The 17,728-nt window shown below is 39.4% G+C and overlaps 2 protein-coding genes across 6 annotated transcripts; both read right to left on the reverse strand.

The window, feature by feature from the left end:
• Positions 1-615: 615 nt before the first annotated feature.
• Positions 616-6,141, reverse strand: arf2b (ADP-ribosylation factor 2b). 2 transcript variants are annotated; one of them, XM_026926190.3, is made up of 5 exons: positions 6,002-6,141; positions 4,569-4,726; positions 3,844-3,954; positions 3,099-3,223; positions 616-2,833 (listed from the first exon to the last, which is right to left on the reverse strand). In XM_026926190.3, the coding sequence occupies exons 2-5, from the start codon at positions 4,714-4,716 to the stop codon at positions 2,672-2,674; spliced, it is 546 nt and encodes a 181-aa protein (XP_026781991.1). In that variant the 5' UTR covers positions 4,717-4,726; positions 6,002-6,141; the 3' UTR covers positions 616-2,671. The 2 variants fall into 2 exon arrangements, with proteins under 2 accessions (XP_026781991.1, XP_034161510.2); XM_034305619.2 differs by lacking the exon at positions 6,002-6,141 and adding an exon at positions 5,587-5,610.
• On the reverse strand, positions 6,008-17,630 carry LOC113533797 (uncharacterized). Of its 4 annotated transcripts, none has more exons than XM_026926146.3 (14): positions 17,254-17,630; positions 15,715-15,821; positions 13,481-15,318; positions 13,245-13,379; positions 12,597-12,726; positions 12,324-12,452; positions 11,601-11,705; positions 11,300-11,463; positions 10,476-10,626; positions 9,789-10,361; positions 9,253-9,341; positions 9,021-9,147; positions 8,504-8,610; positions 6,008-8,330 (listed from the first exon to the last, which is right to left on the reverse strand). In XM_026926146.3, exons 1-14 carry the CDS (start codon positions 17,268-17,270, stop codon positions 8,124-8,126), a joined length of 3,879 nt encoding a protein of 1,292 aa, XP_026781947.3. In that variant the 5' UTR covers positions 17,271-17,630; the 3' UTR covers positions 6,008-8,123. The 4 variants fall into 4 exon arrangements, with proteins under 4 accessions (XP_026781947.3, XP_026781946.3, XP_034160432.2 ...); XM_026926145.3 differs by having other exon boundaries at positions 9,789-10,364; XM_034304541.2 differs by lacking the exon at positions 17,254-17,630 and having other exon boundaries at positions 9,789-10,364; positions 13,481-15,239.
• Positions 17,631-17,728: the final 98 nt, after the last annotated feature.

A 17,728-nucleotide genomic window follows, 5' to 3' on the forward strand; every position in this document is an offset into this window, starting at 1 on the left:
GTAACCTTTGAGCTCAATGCGCGTGTGTGTGTGTGTGTATCATTAAATGTGAGAGACGCCTCTGATCAACGTTATCAGAGTCAACTGATAAGAATTACAGGAATGTTTAAGCATGTTTCCATCACTCGGTGTTCTCAGAGCACACAGACATCAGTTCTTGCATAAACATTATAAACATGTGATTAACGAACTTCAGAACAGATCACATCAGGTGTGTGTGTGTGTGTGTGTGTGTGTGTGTGTGGTATAACGCAGCAAAATTCAGCAACCTTATCCAAGCACATATTAATGTAACTGTGCCTGAAATGCTCCATGATTAATTTTTTGGGTTCTGTAACTTGCTTCTATACAAGGACCCTTGTAGTGTACGTTATCATAAAGATCCTGATCAAGTTAGATCTCCTTACAGAAGTTTTTTTTTATTATCCTTTTATGTAAATGAGCTGTTACTACAGAAACAATACCATATTAGATCGAGCTCATTGTGAATTGCTTTAACGCCTTCTCACCAATCAGAATCAAGAACTCAACAGTGCTGTGCTATAAGACAGTGATTGCATAGAGTTCTGAAGGAATTATAAAACTCCTAGAAATGAAAAGCAGAGAAACACGAGATGATTGAAGGGTTTTTAATTTAAATCAAGTCCAAAAGTACAAGGGAAGGAGTGGGGAATGTACTGTGATTGTGCTTGGTTGAAAGGTAGTGTACAGTCAAGAACCCAGACACACTCTTCTGGCTTGTCTCTATCCTACACCCGTTCAGGACTGAAAACTAAACTGCGGAATCAGAAGAGAGGTGGCAGAAAAAAAAAAGGGGGGGGGGGGGGATTTTCAAATGATGCAAGGGACAATCGAGGATGGAAAAGGATCTTCCCAACCTGATACAGGTTACAATGCCGTTCCTGCTACACAACACACACCAGGGCTGAATTTTCTTCATTATTAAATAGAATAAAAGTGCACCCATAGAAAAGAACGTCTGGCCCATATTCAACATGCCTGTAACACTATTGGTGGATTTTTATGAGTTATTGCAGGGAACCAAACAAACAATCCTGCTTTCCAATACTGCTTTTAACACGCCCTTGTATGACACGCAACTGTCACATGATCAGCTTATGTAGCCAATAACCAGGATTTGCCTTATAAACCGTTTTGATTAAACATTGTTGAGGAACATTTCCTCGTCCACTTGTTGGTCTGTTTCTTCTACATACGTCTTCAAAGTAACTTATCAGCTACCTAGCATGCAAGCAGCAGGCTAAGCAATCAGTGATCATGTACAGATGAAATACTTAGCCACATAACACACAGAACTTGAACGTAACAAAGTAAAAATATTTATAAATATTAAACTGCACTACTTTACACTTATACACATCTGCCATTTTGAAAATTTTCAACGATTCAACAAAGCCAAGTTAAAAGCAGTATCGTCAAGCAGGTCGCAAACCCATCCTTCCTCCTCTGCTATCTGAAATCCACTTTTGAGGATGAAAAAAAAAGGAGAAAAGGAGAGAGTGTGTATGAAAGAATTGTTTTGAAGGAGAGGTGTGTGAAAGGCACGCCGGGGTCCGTCCTCAGTCTGAGCCATAGATATACACATTAGAGACGTGGACAGCCGACATTACTGAAGCCACCGCCACGTACATTCCGTTAACTTCTACGCATTTTTCGGAGGTTATTTTGTCCTTCGGAAAGCAACATCTGATTATTTTTTTTTCCCATTCCTTAACTTGCTTAACTGACCTTCATCAAATAAATAATCTAATCCAACAAGCTGATGTAGCTAACAAAGACTCAGCTAAAAGTAAACAACACGTGCACAAGCTATTGTCTGTCTTGCATTTCAGTTGTTAAAGCAATTAAATAAGACTTACACATGAAATGTCATGTAACAAGTAAATTACATTCTGCTGCAAGAAAAAAAAAAAAACAACAAACCTCAACGTTTTCCTTCTTTTAGGAATAGGTTACATGTCCACAGACGATCATTTTACAGCGTGGCTCTGTACAGAATGACATCATCATCTATCTCCGTCTCTAACCCTGCATTCACACTAGCAAGTAACTTGTAGTTTGTCTCTTGTGGGCATATAACGACTGTTACTGATCACGTGAGTGGACGTGGCCTGACCAGCATTTTTTTTTTTTTTTTTTTCAGAATAACTGGTCACCTGTCGCTTGCTAGAGTGAACGCAAGGTTATAATATGTATATCTATGGTCCAAGCAGACACACTTTCTTTCTCTCATACACACTAAGTAAACACTTGCACTCAGAATCACACATTTACACTCACATATACACACACACACACACACACACACACACACAGAGCGAAGCCTTAACCCTTATGAAAGACTAAAGAAGATTGAGAACCGTTGAGGTTTGTGCTGAATGTTGCACTCGTGTCCACACACAAACACACTTGAGTTGGTAAAATGGCACTTCCACACACACACACACACACACACACACACACACACACACACACACACACACTCTCTCTCTCTTTCTCTCTGTGGGGATAAAAATATACTGAGACCAGCTAAGGTTTAGGCAAGGCCAACATCTCTCTTTCTCTTTATCTCTCACACACACACATACACACACACACACACACATCAACATACATATACACACACAGATCTGAGGGTGGGTGGAATGGTTCATTTCTGGTTCTTGAGCTGGTTGGAGAGCCAGTCGAGGCCCTCGTACAGGCCGTCCCCGCTTGTAGCGCACGTGGCCTGGATGTACCAGTTGCGATGGCGCAGTGCGTGGAGCCCGAGCTTGTCTGTGATCTCAGCCGCGTTCATTGCATTGGGCAGGTCCTAAAAAAAAAAAAAATAAATAAATAAATAAAAAAGCAGGTGATTAGACGATTAAAAGATTACATTTATTGTTACTAACATTTTGTGTAGCTAAGTTCATGACGCAGGAGAAAGAATACTCAATAATTAATACATGTATTGAATAAAACTCTGCATGTCATGCTGTTGTAAAAAAATAATCAACAACAGATGTTAATGTTACCACTGTCCCAATAAATTGAATTGAATTAAAAAGGAAGAAAATAATACAGTATATACAGGTCACCTGTTTGTTTGCGAAAACGAGCAGAACGGCATCACGCAGTTCATCTTCCGCCAGCATTCTCGTCAGTTCCTCCCTCGCTTCGTTGACTCGCTCTCTGTCGTTACTGTCCACTACAAAGATCAGTCCTGAGAGACAGGCACACAGAGAGAGAGAGAGAGAGAGAGAGAACTGACACTGATGTTTTAAAATCTTAAAAGCATTCTTCCTAATTCCTTACATGACACACTGCAATATTAAACATGTGCTATATAATTATATATAAAACCATGGACACCGTATCACTATCACAGTTTCATTTTTAATACTAGAACAGTGAAAAGAATTAAAAGTTAAAATAAAAGGAAACATAGCTCCCTGACAACTATTATTACAAATATAGAAAGTAGAAGATTTATTTATTATATTTATAAATAAATATTTTTAAAAATCTCTGTCTGCATTATACTGTGATATCAAAATGATTTTTAAATGAAATATCCAGATTATATCATTATTTACCCAATAATCTAAACAGACAGTTGTTGTGTTACACTGTGTACTTGATTTATAGACTGAAGTAATTTCAGGTCATTCAAACAGTAAATTTCATTTTCATTCAAATTTTTTTTATTTGAAAAATGCCTGACTCATCACTCAGACTTCAAAACAGAAAGTGAGAAGAAAAACAAAAACTAAAACAAAAACAAAACTAAAGCTAAGTGCCCTTTGCAGTTTGTGAGCAGCTGTGTGTGTGTGTGTGTGTTACCTTGTGTGTTCTGAAAGTAGTGTCTCCACAGGGGTCTGATTTTGTCCTGGCCGCCCACATCCCACACTGTGAAACTGATGTTCTTATACTCCACCGTCTCCACATTAAAACCTGCAGATTAAAGGCACAAACACAAAGCGTGTAACTGCTGATATGGTGAAAGTTTCTGTACGGTGACATTTACTTCACATTTATGGACTGAGACTCCAGCGTCAGCACTTTAAATTGTTGGCAAACTGCCGTGTGTTTATGGCAAGGGTGGTGACAGTAACGCTAACTAAACTGCACACAAGACACGACGCAAAACATTTCTGTTTGTACAAGCACAGTTGCCTCCTTCTGTTCACACACTCCATTTCACATTCTGTCTCTGGACACGCCCTTTGAACCAGACAAAGACGCTCAAAAAAAAAAAAAAAAAACCTGCTAAAGACAAAAACTTGCCACAGTGGAAGGATTGGCAGCGTTCTAGTGAAAGTGCTCTGCTGAACCAGTATGGATTATCATTTTACAAAGGAAGTACTGTAAATACGCTATGCTGACTGTTTAAAAACAGGATGGGTTACTTAAGTGCCACAAAGATTTAGCTTTCCTTGTTTAACTGCAGTTCTGTGTCGTCTGTGGCTATAAGAGTGATTATACTGCAATAAAACTGAGTGCCGAATTGACCGCTGTTATGATGGCTATCTTGAACAAGGTGTTGTCAGTGAGTTTGTGGACCATACCGATCGTGGGGATGGTGGTGACAATCTCGCCCAGCTTGAGTTTGTACAGAATGGTGGTTTTGCCGGCGGCATCCAGGCCCACCATCAGGATCCTCATCTCCTTCTTCCCAAACAGCCCTTTAAAGAGATTCGCAAAGACATTCCCCATCCTCTCAGGTCTGATTGAGAGAAAAGAGAAATGTCATCAATAAACAAACAAATCACAATCATCCTAAATATGGAAGTGAAAAAAAGCTGAAAAAAAAAACCCCAAAACATTAAAATAATAGAAACCATCACAGAAACAAACTGTAATGGTTTCCACTACAAATACCATTACAAACCATCAGCTAACCATTAAAACCATTACTGGTCCTTAAATGGTATCCACTAGAAATAACATGCCACCAACAGAAGGCAACAAATTACCAGTAGAGACCCACAGAGACCATTACAGCTTCCATTAAAACCAGTACAATTCCAATTAAAACCATTATAAATTCTGTGAGAGTTTCCATTGTTTTTTTCAGCAGGGATTTATAACAAAACTGGCAAATTGCTTCGATATATCAGAGCTTATACTAGTCTGACACGACCTGCCAAACTTTTGAACACCTTAACTTCAACAAATAATAAAAAAAACCCTTTAAAAAACAGTCATCAGAGGTTTATTTGAATCAGTTAATGGAGAATAAATGAAATAATCTCGCGTGTTTGCCAACCGCAAGGTCTCTGATTGGTCATCTGCCATGTCAATCAAATGACCTCGTCCTGTGAAAGTAGGCGGGTCTTAGCCACGTTTATTGTTACTTATAAAATGCGGGCTAATGATTTAAATAGTTTAAGATGGAAAAAATAAATAAATACATAAATACATGCATTGTATGACTGTCTATTGAAGTTACAAAGCGAAAAGCTTAGCAATAACGAAATAAACACAAAAACAGAGTTAATTACAGCTAACTTGCTAACTCGTTTGTATACTTGACGATTTAGCTAGCTAGCATACGAACTGTCATGAACATTGACGTTTTCTTACTTAACCAAATAAGAAAACAAACAAAAAGGTTCTTCATTTAGAAAGTCGTGTTAGTTGTGAATTCGCCTAGCCAGCTAGCAAATTAGCTGACAGGTAACCAGCTGTTAGCTACATAAACGATGCTTTTTTTTTACCCACCCGTATTCTGACAGATCCCGCCTCCTGCTCTCGGATTGGCTAATACTTCTTACACGCAGGGAGCACCCATTAAATAATTGGTCGACCATTCGTAAGTATCAAGCTATTAGCCAATGATAGAGCAGGAGGTGGTATTTGTCGAAATGTGGGTGTGAGGGGAAAAAATGAGGTAACTTAGCTATTTGACTTCCTATCTATGACTACGTCAAACTATATTAACGTCTTCCGACAAGGTTAAAAGGCAGGAATAACAGAATCATAATATCAGTTAACTTACTTGTCGTTTGTTATGAAAGGAAGCTCTTTTTTTTTTTTTTTTAGTAAATTCGACTCGTAGACGAGGATTCTGGAGAGTTCTCTGTCACCGCTAGTGGCTCCGCTGTCACGTCAAAATGGCGTCATGTACACCTCACCGACACCGGCTTCACTAACCCCGCCCACTCTCGCAGACTCGACCAATCGCGTCAATTAAAAATTAGTTTTCAGCCCGCCCCTCACAGCTACCCTCCAATTGGAACAAAGCAGGAAGTAATTCATTTCCTATTTATTGTCGCAAGTACAGACACACCTTAAAAAGTGCTGACACACGTCATGTTTGCACTTTGTCTCACACTGTTAAAGGAAAACTCCACTCTGAAACACATTAAATATGTTTCTATTGAAATATGTGTGCTGTATTTAGTGATTCTGATGATAATTTCTTACTTAATGCTGCATTTACATGAGGGCTGTGAGAAGGACTAATGTTGTAGAGTTGTGTCCCGCTCTGACGTCACGTGATGACAGTGTTAGTGCAGTTACAGTGGCATTTGAATTGACGAAAAAAAATAAATAAATGAGCTCAAACATTTCAACATTTCATTTGGAACATTTATAAATTGTACCAAATGCTCTGTTGTACACTATTCTAAAGTTTAAGGGTGAGATAAGACCTACTGTTCTACAGAGAATCATTCACAGCTCCACTGAAGATGGACTACACTGCTTCACGAGCTCAGCAAGAAACAGACCAGAACGAAACCATCCTGAGCCTTAAACGTTCCATCAATGAGTAACGTATAAGGCAGCTTGAATAAGTCCGACACAATAAGCTCTAACTTTTAATTTAAGGAGCTAATAGTGAAAGAGCAAGAGCTTCTCTTCATACTATTTTCCAGCAACGTTTAACGTTGTATTAGTGAAAAATCCAGAAATACGTTTGAAACGTTGGACTCAAAGTCCCAGAATGCAGATTATGGTAGAGACTCAGCGTGGCTAGTTAGTGATCAACGATATCAATGCAATGTCATGAACAGTGTTAGTAGGAATATTTATGCTTAAAAGTTTCAGCTAGTTATCAGGAAAAGAAAGTTAGAGCTTATTATGTTGGTCTTATACAAGCTGCTTTATATGTTACTCATTGATGAAACGTTAAAGACTCAGGATGGTTTTGTTCTGGTCTGTTTCTTGCTGAGCTCATGAAGCAGTGTAGTCCATCTTCAGTGGAGCTGTGAATGATTCTCTGTAGAACAGTAGGTCTTAACTCACCCTTAAACTTTAGAATAGTGTTCAACAGACCATTTGGTACTCTTTATAAATCCAGACTGAAAATGTTTTTTGTTTATTCTTTTAGATATTGAGTTTCTTACTGTGTTAAATATACTTTTCATATACAAATTTATAGTCATTTTCATTTGTGATCATTTTTTAAAAAATAGGCTTTATCATAAATACTGTACAAGGTGACTTTTGCACTGTGGCAACAGATAAAAGCCAAATCAGCCATCAGTGAGAAGTGAACCAGTGCAGGAAATACCTGCTAGTCACAGCAAAGCCTTTTAAAAGTATGTGGATATTATGAGCTACTCCAGCATCCTATATAATGATTAGTATATCCCTCATCTAACAAATTAAAGATGAAGTTTGTAATGTTAAAAAGTGTTTCTAGACTTGTAATAAGCATATAATCTCAAAGATCCATTGATTCACAAGATGTAAATTACAGTTGTGCAATTTTTTTTATTACAGGTTTCTTTTTACATATTTCTGGCCCAGAAAAAAAGCTCCACCCTCAGAGATGATACAGCTACTTACTTCCATTTTTCTTTAAAAGGCTGTTTTCATTAAAAAGCATAAAGCAGAGTAACAGAGGACCAGGGGCAGAGGGGAAGGGAAAGGCTTGTCATTGGACTTGCAATTTATCTCACAAATTATAACCCCACTCCTTTAAGAGTATCGATAATTGTAATTAGGTTATGGTATGTCATAAGGTTATGGTATGTTGGCTCTGGAAAAAGGAATTCAAAAATGTGTTAATTATCCAAATAATTATTTTAATTTGCACTTTAAGGTCATTCACCATTTTGGAAAAAAAAATCAGCACATAACTGAAGTGAAAGGGAATGTAGTGTCCATAGTCTTCAGGCTGCTAGAGTGGAGCAGGTGTCCGATTGCAGTCCGTCAGCCTCTTGGGTCTCCATTTTGCCATCTCGGATCCTCCAGGTCCAGTTGGTGCTGTTGTCTGGAGCAGGGACACACAGCAGCCACATGCGCGACTCCAGAACCTCAGTGTCAGGGGAGACTAGCTTCCCATCCAGCGTGGCTAAACTGAACGCTCTCATGGAGATCTTTTATTGAACACAAGGAGACGCCATATTAGCCTTGCCATAGTAGATTTGTTCACTGATTGGGTGTCAATGAATGTCCCATTTCGTATTTGATTTCATAGCAATACAACTGTATATAAAACAAACCACGAATTTACATTCGGTTAACATTTTGCTCAAATCAGACTCCTCACCTGTGCACTTATGCCTATAGCAACATGACCCAGCTTCACCTTTAGTTTCTCTCTGATCCTCAAAGTATCCCCACTCACATCCTCCACCCAGATATCCACTCCGAGGCCTACACACAAACACACACAGTCACATATTGAGAGAAAGTTCGATTTCATGACCGCTTAGTGTTCTTACTGAACAGTTAGTCAGTTTAGAATAAATATACAGTCAAAAGAGAAAAAAAAACAAGATGTCTCAGCAATCCTTTTTAAAGGGTTTGTACAGTGTAAAATGCACTTCCAAATATTTGAAATATTTCAAACAAATATGAAATAACAAATATTAAACAAATATTTCAAATATTTCAAATATTCTCATTTGTATTTAATAGAAAATAAACCCAACTAATTCGTTTCAGATTGCTTTTGTGTTATGTTTTTAAACCTAGAAAAAATCCTTCGCCTTGTGATGCAGCTGGAACCCTAAACAATGCAAGGAAATGGATGGAGATTACCTGAACAACCTGAGCAACTTTACCTTCAAAGCTGCAAGAAGGCGGCTGATTGGTGGAGACGGACCAATCCACATTGAAGCTCCGCTCATCTGTAAGGCTGCTGTAGGAGGAGAACACGCCGGAGCTCAAGTCATCCGACCAATCAGAAGCCTTTAAAGAAGAACCAAAAGGGTTGAGATGTGTTGGGTTAGAGAGAGAGACAGACAGACAGACAGACAGACAGACAGACGACACCTAGCAACCTCAGATGTGCACCTTGTCAGTAAGATCGGCGTCAGAAATGCAGACGCTGCGATGGCAGGTGAGAGTTAATCTGGAGTTTCGCTCATTAATGTGATTTAAACCTGTTAAGACAAAAACATCAATACAAATAAAAAACACCGACAGAGAAACCTCTCCAGAACAAGAACTTCTAGAACATTCCAATACTGTCATTAAATAGTCATCTATCATAGTGACCAGATTTGTCAGTGTGAAAAACGTGCTTATACTGTATACACATCTTAAATGTTTATTGTCAAGTTGAGCAACTGCCCCATACTTCTATCATAAGGGCATCTAAAAAATGTTTTCTGTTCTTTAATCACTACAAGGAGATACTGAAATAAATATAGAAATTCTTGGTCTTGGTAATCGCTCATACTCTGCAGAAGTGGTGGATTGAGATTAGCTTGAAAATTGCTGGAGTATTCCTTTAAAAAAGGCAAAACAGAGGGGGCCAAGCACTGTAATAAGGAAGTGAATGCTGCTTTTAAAAGCACAATTCAGCAAGATGTTCAGGTTTAACTCACTTGTCATCATAGAGGGCACACACTCTTCCTCCGTTTCAGACGATGGATCATCTCCACTATGTTGCCGTTTTGAACCGCAGAGGATCTGCAGGCGGTGAAACGGCTCCCACTCGTCCTCACTGCCCAGCCCCCTCAAACTCCCCAGATCACTCTCTATCTCTTCATCGCTCTCTGCTTCCTCTTCATTCCTCTTCTCTACAGCTGCCCCTTCTCTCCATCGTTCTTCTGACAAGTGCTTCAACTCTTCGTCAGTGTCTTCAGAAAGTGTGTGTTCATTACTCAATCCCCAGTACTTCTCCATCCATCTTTCTGTCCCGTCCATCCCTCCATTGCTGTCCTCGTATTTGTCTTCTGAATCCGTCCCATCCTCCTCGGCTGCTCGTTCTCTCCATCCGCTGACCCACTGAATTCTGGGAGCAGAGAGCTCTTCATGACTAGGGATTGTTGTTATGGAAACCGGGGGCAGGACCATTGGGGGTTTGGTGAGAACATTGTGGGATGGAATTGGTGAGGAGATCTGAGGGTGGGGAGGAGTCTGCATGGCTGATTGGACCAGATCAAAGAGGCCGCCTACTACTACCACACACACACACACACACAGACACACACACACACATTCTCAGATCCTATCCATAAAGTCTAAGTAACAGCATCAACCTGGTAACCACATCTCTAAACACCACCGACCTGCTCGCAGAGCTCTGCTGCTTTTCTCCAGCAGCTCCATGGCCGAGTCCCTCTCTCTTGGCTCCTTGACTAATCCCCCTCTGATGACATCACAGGTCAAGGGGTCACAGCCAGCAGGAATCTCCCAAAGAGGGGCCGGCTCACTCACAATCTATACGATATTTGTTAAGAATCAACTCAAAAAGACGTAAACTAAATTAATATAGTTTTATTAGGCCCTGATTTATTAACATTTCTTGATTTTAACTGATTATAGTTTACATGTGTATGTACATGATGTACATTTTTTTTGTGAAACACTATGATTTTTCTTACTTACTTACTATGATATTATTTACTCACTTACTGTATTTACTTACTACTTATACACTTAATTTATTAATTTATTTAATTATTACTTACTGACCTATTTACATATCCATTTATTTCCTTGCATTTATTTACGTATTTACCTTTTTATTTACTTATTTATTTACTGACTTATTCGTTTATTCTCTTTTATGTGGTTATTAATTAATTGGTCTACACATTTATTTATTTCTTTACTTATTTACCTATTTATTTATTTGCTTGTTAAATTTATTTATCTATTTATTTATTTATTTATTTATTATTCACTTATTTAATAATTATTAATTTAGTTATTACTTATTTATGTATGTGCATGTTTACTTTTTTAATTATTTACTTACTTATTTATATATTTACTTCACTGCTTCATAACTTATTTACTAATCTATTTATGCATTTTATTTATTCACTTATTTGTATTTATAAATGGCTGCAAAATGATCTGATCAGTTATGGTGGTTGGGGACTCTTACTTTCAGGCAGAGTGGGTGTGTGTAGTAGCGTGTCCACGGCTGATGGCCACTGAGCATGTGCAGTAACATACAACAGCTACTCCAGACGTCTGCTTTGTCTGAGCGAGGATCTCCACGAGCCACCTCGGGAGACATGTGGCTCTCTGTGCCACGCAGACCATTACCTAAGACATTAAAACACAAACACAAAACACACACATGCAGTGTTCTGTTACCTGTTGCTTTGGCATGCAGTTTAAATGTGTTTGTGTGTGTGTGTGTGTGTGTGTGTGTGTGTGTATGTTTGTGCACATTGTGTTACCTCTGAAGGTCTTGGTGCTGTATCCGGTCCTGTCCAGCATCTCAGATAATCCAAAATCACACAGGAAACACTCCCTCTTGTCCTTCGAAAGCAAAACGTTGTCCACTACACAGACAAACACACACACACACAAACACAGAAACACACACACACTTCTTTAATAAATAAAAATTGATAATCATTGGCCAGTTAATGTAATATAAGTGGAATCGTGTTGTTACAGGAAAATAATCAACTTTGGTGCAGTGAAAGTAACTTTGCTTCATCACACCACTCTGTTGATATTTATTTTCTGTAACTGCATGACACCGAGTGTTCAGTCCTTCCTTAATCAATAATAACAAAATTGTTTTGCGTGCTTCTTTCATGTCTATGTTGAGTCTGACTTTTCGAAGTCTTTCCTTTAGCAATCATGACTTCCTGAATGCTTTTCCAATTTTTTTAGTTACAAGAAAGAACAAAAAAGTGACTGACAAAAGAGAATACATCATACTATTTTGCAAGTAATATTTGAAAAAAAAAGCCATATTACAAACAAAAGTTCTTCTGTATTTGACATTATACTTGCAATGCTACAATTATGAGAATAACATGGTAGCATTTCGAGAATGAAATGCATTAAACTGGACAATATTAAGTAGAGAACAGAACACTATAGCCACTATAGCTTTAATATTCAATTAAAACTCAATCAGTCAAGGTAATGTCATGTGGAACGCTCACCTTTAACATCCAGGTGAATCACCTTTCTGCTGTGCAGATGTTCCAGAGCCTGCAGCACCTGACAGTGATAATAAAGAGCCAAATCTTCAGGAAAATGCCCTCTTGCTTTTAGGAACTGTGCCAATGAGCCTGAAAAGGGGGAATGAAAAAGAATTTAAGGGTTTGCTTGATGGTGTTTGATGCCTGAATGTGTATATGTGGCTCATAAAACATGGCTCCCTAGTTCCGGTGCCACTTATAAGGACTTATTGTAAGCAATAACTCAGAATGTACCTGTTTTAAGGTCCATGAAGAGGACGACATTGAGACCCTCTTGTACAGCCCCGTAGAGCTGAAGGACACGCGGCGAGTCCAACCTGCTCCATGTTCCCACTTCCTCCCAGCTGAAGCTGCTTAGAGGAATCTGTAGACGGTGAGTTTGATGCATGATGTAAGAGAATAACACCAGAAAAATGCATATATAAAGAACAATACACTCCATGACATGCTGTTATAGGAAAATAAACAATACAAAGCTATTGTTAATAACCCTGAAATTAATTTTCCAATAACAGCACATTCTGAAGTGTTTTGTGTCTCTTATAGCACAGTAGTTTGCAGATGATTACAATTTTCTATTTATTAAATAATATCTCAATTTTTATCCATTTATATATTGCATTTAACTGTGTAGAATGCCATGAAACAAGTTACTTGTGTTATGAGCTGTTACTATAGAAACTACAACCCGCTAGAACAAGCACATTAATATAAACCTCTGAATTGCCTTGAAGCATTCTGACCAATCAGTATCGAGCGCTTTGGTATAAGTAATGACTAAAATATGATGAGTAATGCTGTTATAGGACAATAAATCAACAACGGTATCTAAACATGTTCCACGCACAAAAAATCCAGTGTAAGTGTTTATGGAGATCTTACCCTTTTGGCAGCACATGTAAACCCTGTTTGTTTGTCACGCACGCTAAACACATCTCCATACGATCCATTCTGTACGTGGCGAAGCATGGAATATTCCTGGCCTTCCCGATATTCTGAGTTTTTCGCCTGTAAAAACTAAGAGATAGTAACATTGGAAATTAGTCTCTTATCATTTCTGGAACTTTCCTCACAAGAATTAAATATTATTTTAAAAATTATATGCAAGTTTTTTTTACCCTTTGTGGATGAAAAAGAAAGCCTTTGTTTATCTTTGTTTTTTCTTGATTTCTATCATGCTCCGTCTCTTTCATCATCTCGTGGAAAAATGGTGCGATGCGATAGCGATCAGGATGAGTCACGACGCCCTGTAGTGTCCTCCAAGTTAGCTCAGAATAGTTCTTAAAATGAAAAAAGTAGTTATGCTCTTTACCCCTGTAACAGACTGCATCACTACTCTCAGGAAAAGCATTGTACAGGTCAAAGGAAGCCTCTTCAAAACGGCCAACTGGCGAGTCACAGTGTCCTGCCTCAAAACGGCCAACTGACCAGTCACAGTGTCCTGCCTCAAAATGGCCAACTGGCCAGTCACAGTGTCCTGCCTCAAAACGGCCAACTGGCGAGTCACTGTGTCCTGCCTCAAAATGGCCAACTGGCGAGTCACAGTGTCCTGCCTCAAAACGGCCAACTGGGGAGTCACAGTGTCCTGCCTCAAAACGGCCAACTGACCAGTCACAGTGTCCTGCCTCAAAACGGACAACTGGCCAGTCACAGTGTCCTGCCTCAAAACGGACAACTGGTGAGCCACAGTGTCCTGCCTCAAAATGGCCAACTGGTGAGTCATTGGGCCCCGCCTCAAAATGCCCTACTAGCAAGTTATGATGTCCTGCTTCACAATGGCCCACTAGAGTGTCACAGCCTCTTGCGTGAAACTGGCTGACTGGAGAATCACAGTGTCCTGCATCAAAATGGCCAACTGGAGAATCACAGTGTCCTGCATCAAAATGGCTGACTGGCGAGTCACAGTGTCCTGCATCAAAATGGCTGACTGGCGAGTCACAGTGTCCTGCATCAAAATGGCTGACTGGTGAGTCACAGTGTCCTGCCTCAAAATGGCCAACTGGTAGATCCCAGTGTCCTGCCTCAAAATATCCAACTGGTGAGTTGTGGTGTCCTGGCTTGAAATGGCTGACTGGCAAGTCATGGTATCCTCCCTCAAAATGGTTGACTGCTGAGTCACAATGCCTTGCCTCAAATTGGCCAACTGGTGAGTCACGATGTCCTGCATCAAAATGGCCAATTGACGAGTCATAGCATCCTGCCTCAAAATGGCTGCCAAAAGCAGAGCTGCCATGTTGCTCTGTGGTGGAGAACGAGGATTCCAAATTATAGTCAGTGATATAACCAGAGGCAGCAGAGCCTGAACATGATGAGACAGAGCCCCACCGTGCCTCAGCAAAGCTGTAGACCAAGTTGCACGAGTCATTGTCGGAGTCAAAGCTCCGCTCCCAGTCTGCATTAATGCAGCTTGAATCCGAGTCACAGTCACCTCTGATGGACTCGCCATCGCAAGAAGATTCCGATCCGAACAAGGCTTCTATACTGCTGTCTATTTTTGCAGTCTCTGATCCAGGGTCTTGCATGACGCCACAGGTCTTCTCAACCTCTGTATAGAGGCAAAGCGAGCCCCAGTCTTGCGATACACTAGAACAGGAAGTGTCACCACCTTTGATACTTTCAGCATAAATGTACACAGATTCTGGCTGAGAACTGAGCTCTGGAGATCCAACGCTGGTGTAAATATCAGAGCAGCAGCTCACTTTAAACCTACGGTTGCTGAGACTCACTATACTGCTGTAAGGTTTATCAATGGGGGTCTGCCTCTCCTTTGCCATCTTTAGAGATTTCTTTCTTGCACTACTCCTCCAGAGTGGCTGCCCAAATTCAGAGTGCTCTTTTTTCCTCCTTGCCCCTTCCCTGAGTGTTTCGGGGCTTGTTCTATGGAAAGGAGCCACACATTGTGATTGAAGCAGGCCATGTTTCACACTAGATGGACAGAATTCTTGACACTGCTCAGCTGCAATAGAGTAAAAGTTCACAATTAACAACAACTAGTCTTCTATTTATAAACAGTTATAACAAATTTGTACCACAGTACTATTGAATTCTTGATTCTGGTTGGTCAGAAGATGCTGATAGATTTTCTATAACAGCAGCTCTGACAGTAGAGTGGCTGCAAATCACAGGTTTGTACCTATTTTTTACTCTAATGGTATTTTAGTTATTCATTAGCTACATTTACTGCATCTCTAACTCCAACCATTTTAAGTGCAATAGTACTGTATTCCTTCAATTACAGCTGTACCACACCATCATTTGTTTAGTACTGCTTTAATATTATGTAACCACACCTGGCATTTCAATACCCACACCTACACCTCCAGCTACACCCTTTTTTCCCCCCTCTCCATACCCTCTGCCTGGGCAATCACAGTTGTAATTCCAGTCTTCTTCTCATTGATTTTCTGCATTAGAGACTCAGATTCCATCTCGGTTAAGGAATCGTCATCTTCTTCATTACTACGTACAAAAGAGATAGAGAAGGGAGGAAGTAAGACACATGTAGGTCATTATATTTACCTCTCAAACGCGAACGCGAGAGTCAAAACCTAGCAAGCACTAGAGCATTTAATGCAAGTGTTTGTTAAGGTTAGCAAATATGAAAAGTATTTTATGCAAATGTGGGTAGAAACTAACAAATGTGAGAGCATTTTATGAAAGCGTGAGGTAAAACTAGCAGATGCAAGAGCATTTTGTTCAAATTTAGGGTACGATTAGCAATTGCCAGAGATATTTTTGCAAACGTGGGTAAAACTTGCAAATGCAAGAACATTTTATGTGGATGTGAGATAAAAGTAGTGAATGTGAGAGTCTTTTATGCAAATGTGGGCTAAAACTAACAAATGCAAAAGCATATTATTCAAACGTGATAAAACCAGCAAATGCGAGAGCATATTATGCAATTTTGTTGCAGCAAAACCTAGCAAATGCAAACGGATGTTACGCCGATGCATACTAAATCTAGTGAATGTGAGAGCATTTTATGCAAATGTGGGGTAAAACTAGTGAATGCGAGAACATTTTATGTGAATGTAAGAGGCAAAAATAGTAAATTTATAAGCATTTCATGTGAATATAGACTAAAACTACTATGCATTTTATGCAAATGAAAGAGATATAACTTGCAAATGTGAGAGCATTTTATGCAAATGTAATTGATGTAACTTGCGAATGTGAGAGCATTTTACATGAATGCAGGAGTATTTTGAGCATGTTGGAGATAAATCTAAGGAAGACAAGAGCATTTTTCTGCTCACAGAAATAATAAATACTTCGTTGAAACAGATTACTGTGTGCGTGTGCGAGAGAGAGAGAACGAGCAGCTAGTGGGATCAGAGCCGGGGTGTATTAATAGCAGAGACATTTTGGTGCAAGCAGCAGCTTGTGCCTCAGCTGCTTCCATCACTCTCTCTGTTTCCAACATACATCCACACTTTTCCTCCGCTATCTTACTGTACACTCGTGCGCAATCACACCTGTCTCACACTCCTGATCTATTTCTTATCATCCTTTGAAGTTCAACCCCATCTCCCAGCAGACTGTTCATATTAACAGCACTTCAAGGACATCAAGCTTGCACGTTCTCATCAGTGTAAACAGGTTTGATATGATTTAATGAGCCACAATTGATAATACAACTTTTTTTAAAAAAAAAAATATTGAATGGCAAACAAGGTTTTGATGCATCATTAATGTTAGTACAACTAACAAAAATATCATGTAATATTTTTTTTAAATTAAGCAGATACCCCCATTCCTTACCTGTTACACACACATAACTAGGTATTACATGCTTGAGAATAGTTACATATTTAATCAAATTGGCATATTATTAGTAATATTTACACTACACATTAATTACACATAAATCTCATTTATATTATGGACGTACCGGTAGAAAGAGCCCATTTGTTCGGTTTGGTTTCTTCTCCTCGAGTTATAGCAACATGAAAGAGATTGAAGGTTTGCTCTTCTCGCAGTCCATTCACTCTGAAAGTGCGTTAGCCGGCAAGAGCAAGAAATACATACACACACCCACGCTGTCCTAGTGGAACCTAATCCCACTGGCTCACAGACACCAGGAAAGTGTGTGTCAGATGAACTACATGCATAACTATATTCATAATCAAACTTAAAACACTAATACAACTCTGTGTCACTTAATATCACTGCTTTACATCATCATGCTGTTTTTCTATGCTTTACAGATTTATGTATCATTCACTACTTGTACATTATCTCGTCCTCCCTGGGGTCTTGTCAAAGCCGCCCCCAGATATTCCATCCATCCTCGGTGACATAACTCTCATACCGCTGTGTTTCCTAACTCATCTCACACACCAATCAGCAGGCGACACGCACCACAG

This window comes from Pangasianodon hypophthalmus, chromosome 1 (assembly GCF_027358585.1).
Source record: "Pangasianodon hypophthalmus isolate fPanHyp1 chromosome 1, fPanHyp1.pri, whole genome shotgun sequence".
NCBI classification, from domain to species: Eukaryota; Metazoa; Chordata; class Actinopteri; order Siluriformes; family Pangasiidae; genus Pangasianodon; species Pangasianodon hypophthalmus.

Bases quoted from the DNA above. Each gene is read 5' to 3' on its own strand.
- LOC113533797 (XM_026926145.3), bottom strand. The intron at 8,611-9,020 runs GTAAAGTTGCTC...GTTTGTGTGTAG, and splicing joins GCCTTCTTGCAGCTTTGAAG to GCCTCGGAGTGGATATCTGG. The intron at 8,331-8,503 runs GTGAGGAGTCTG...GTTCAATAAAAG, and splicing joins CTATAGGCATAAGTGCACAG to ATCTCCATGAGAGCGTTCAG.
- arf2b (XM_026926190.3), bottom strand. From the start codon at position 4,716: ATGGGGAATGTCTTTGCGAATCTCTTTAAAGGGCTGTTTGGGAAGAAG. The intron at 3,955-4,568 runs GTATGGTCCACA...TTTAATCTGCAG, and splicing joins CACCACCATCCCCACGATCG to GTTTTAATGTGGAGACGGTG. The intron at 2,834-3,098 runs GTGACCTGTATA...TTTTTTTTTTAG, and splicing joins TCGTTTTCGCAAACAAACAG to GACCTGCCCAATGCAATGAA.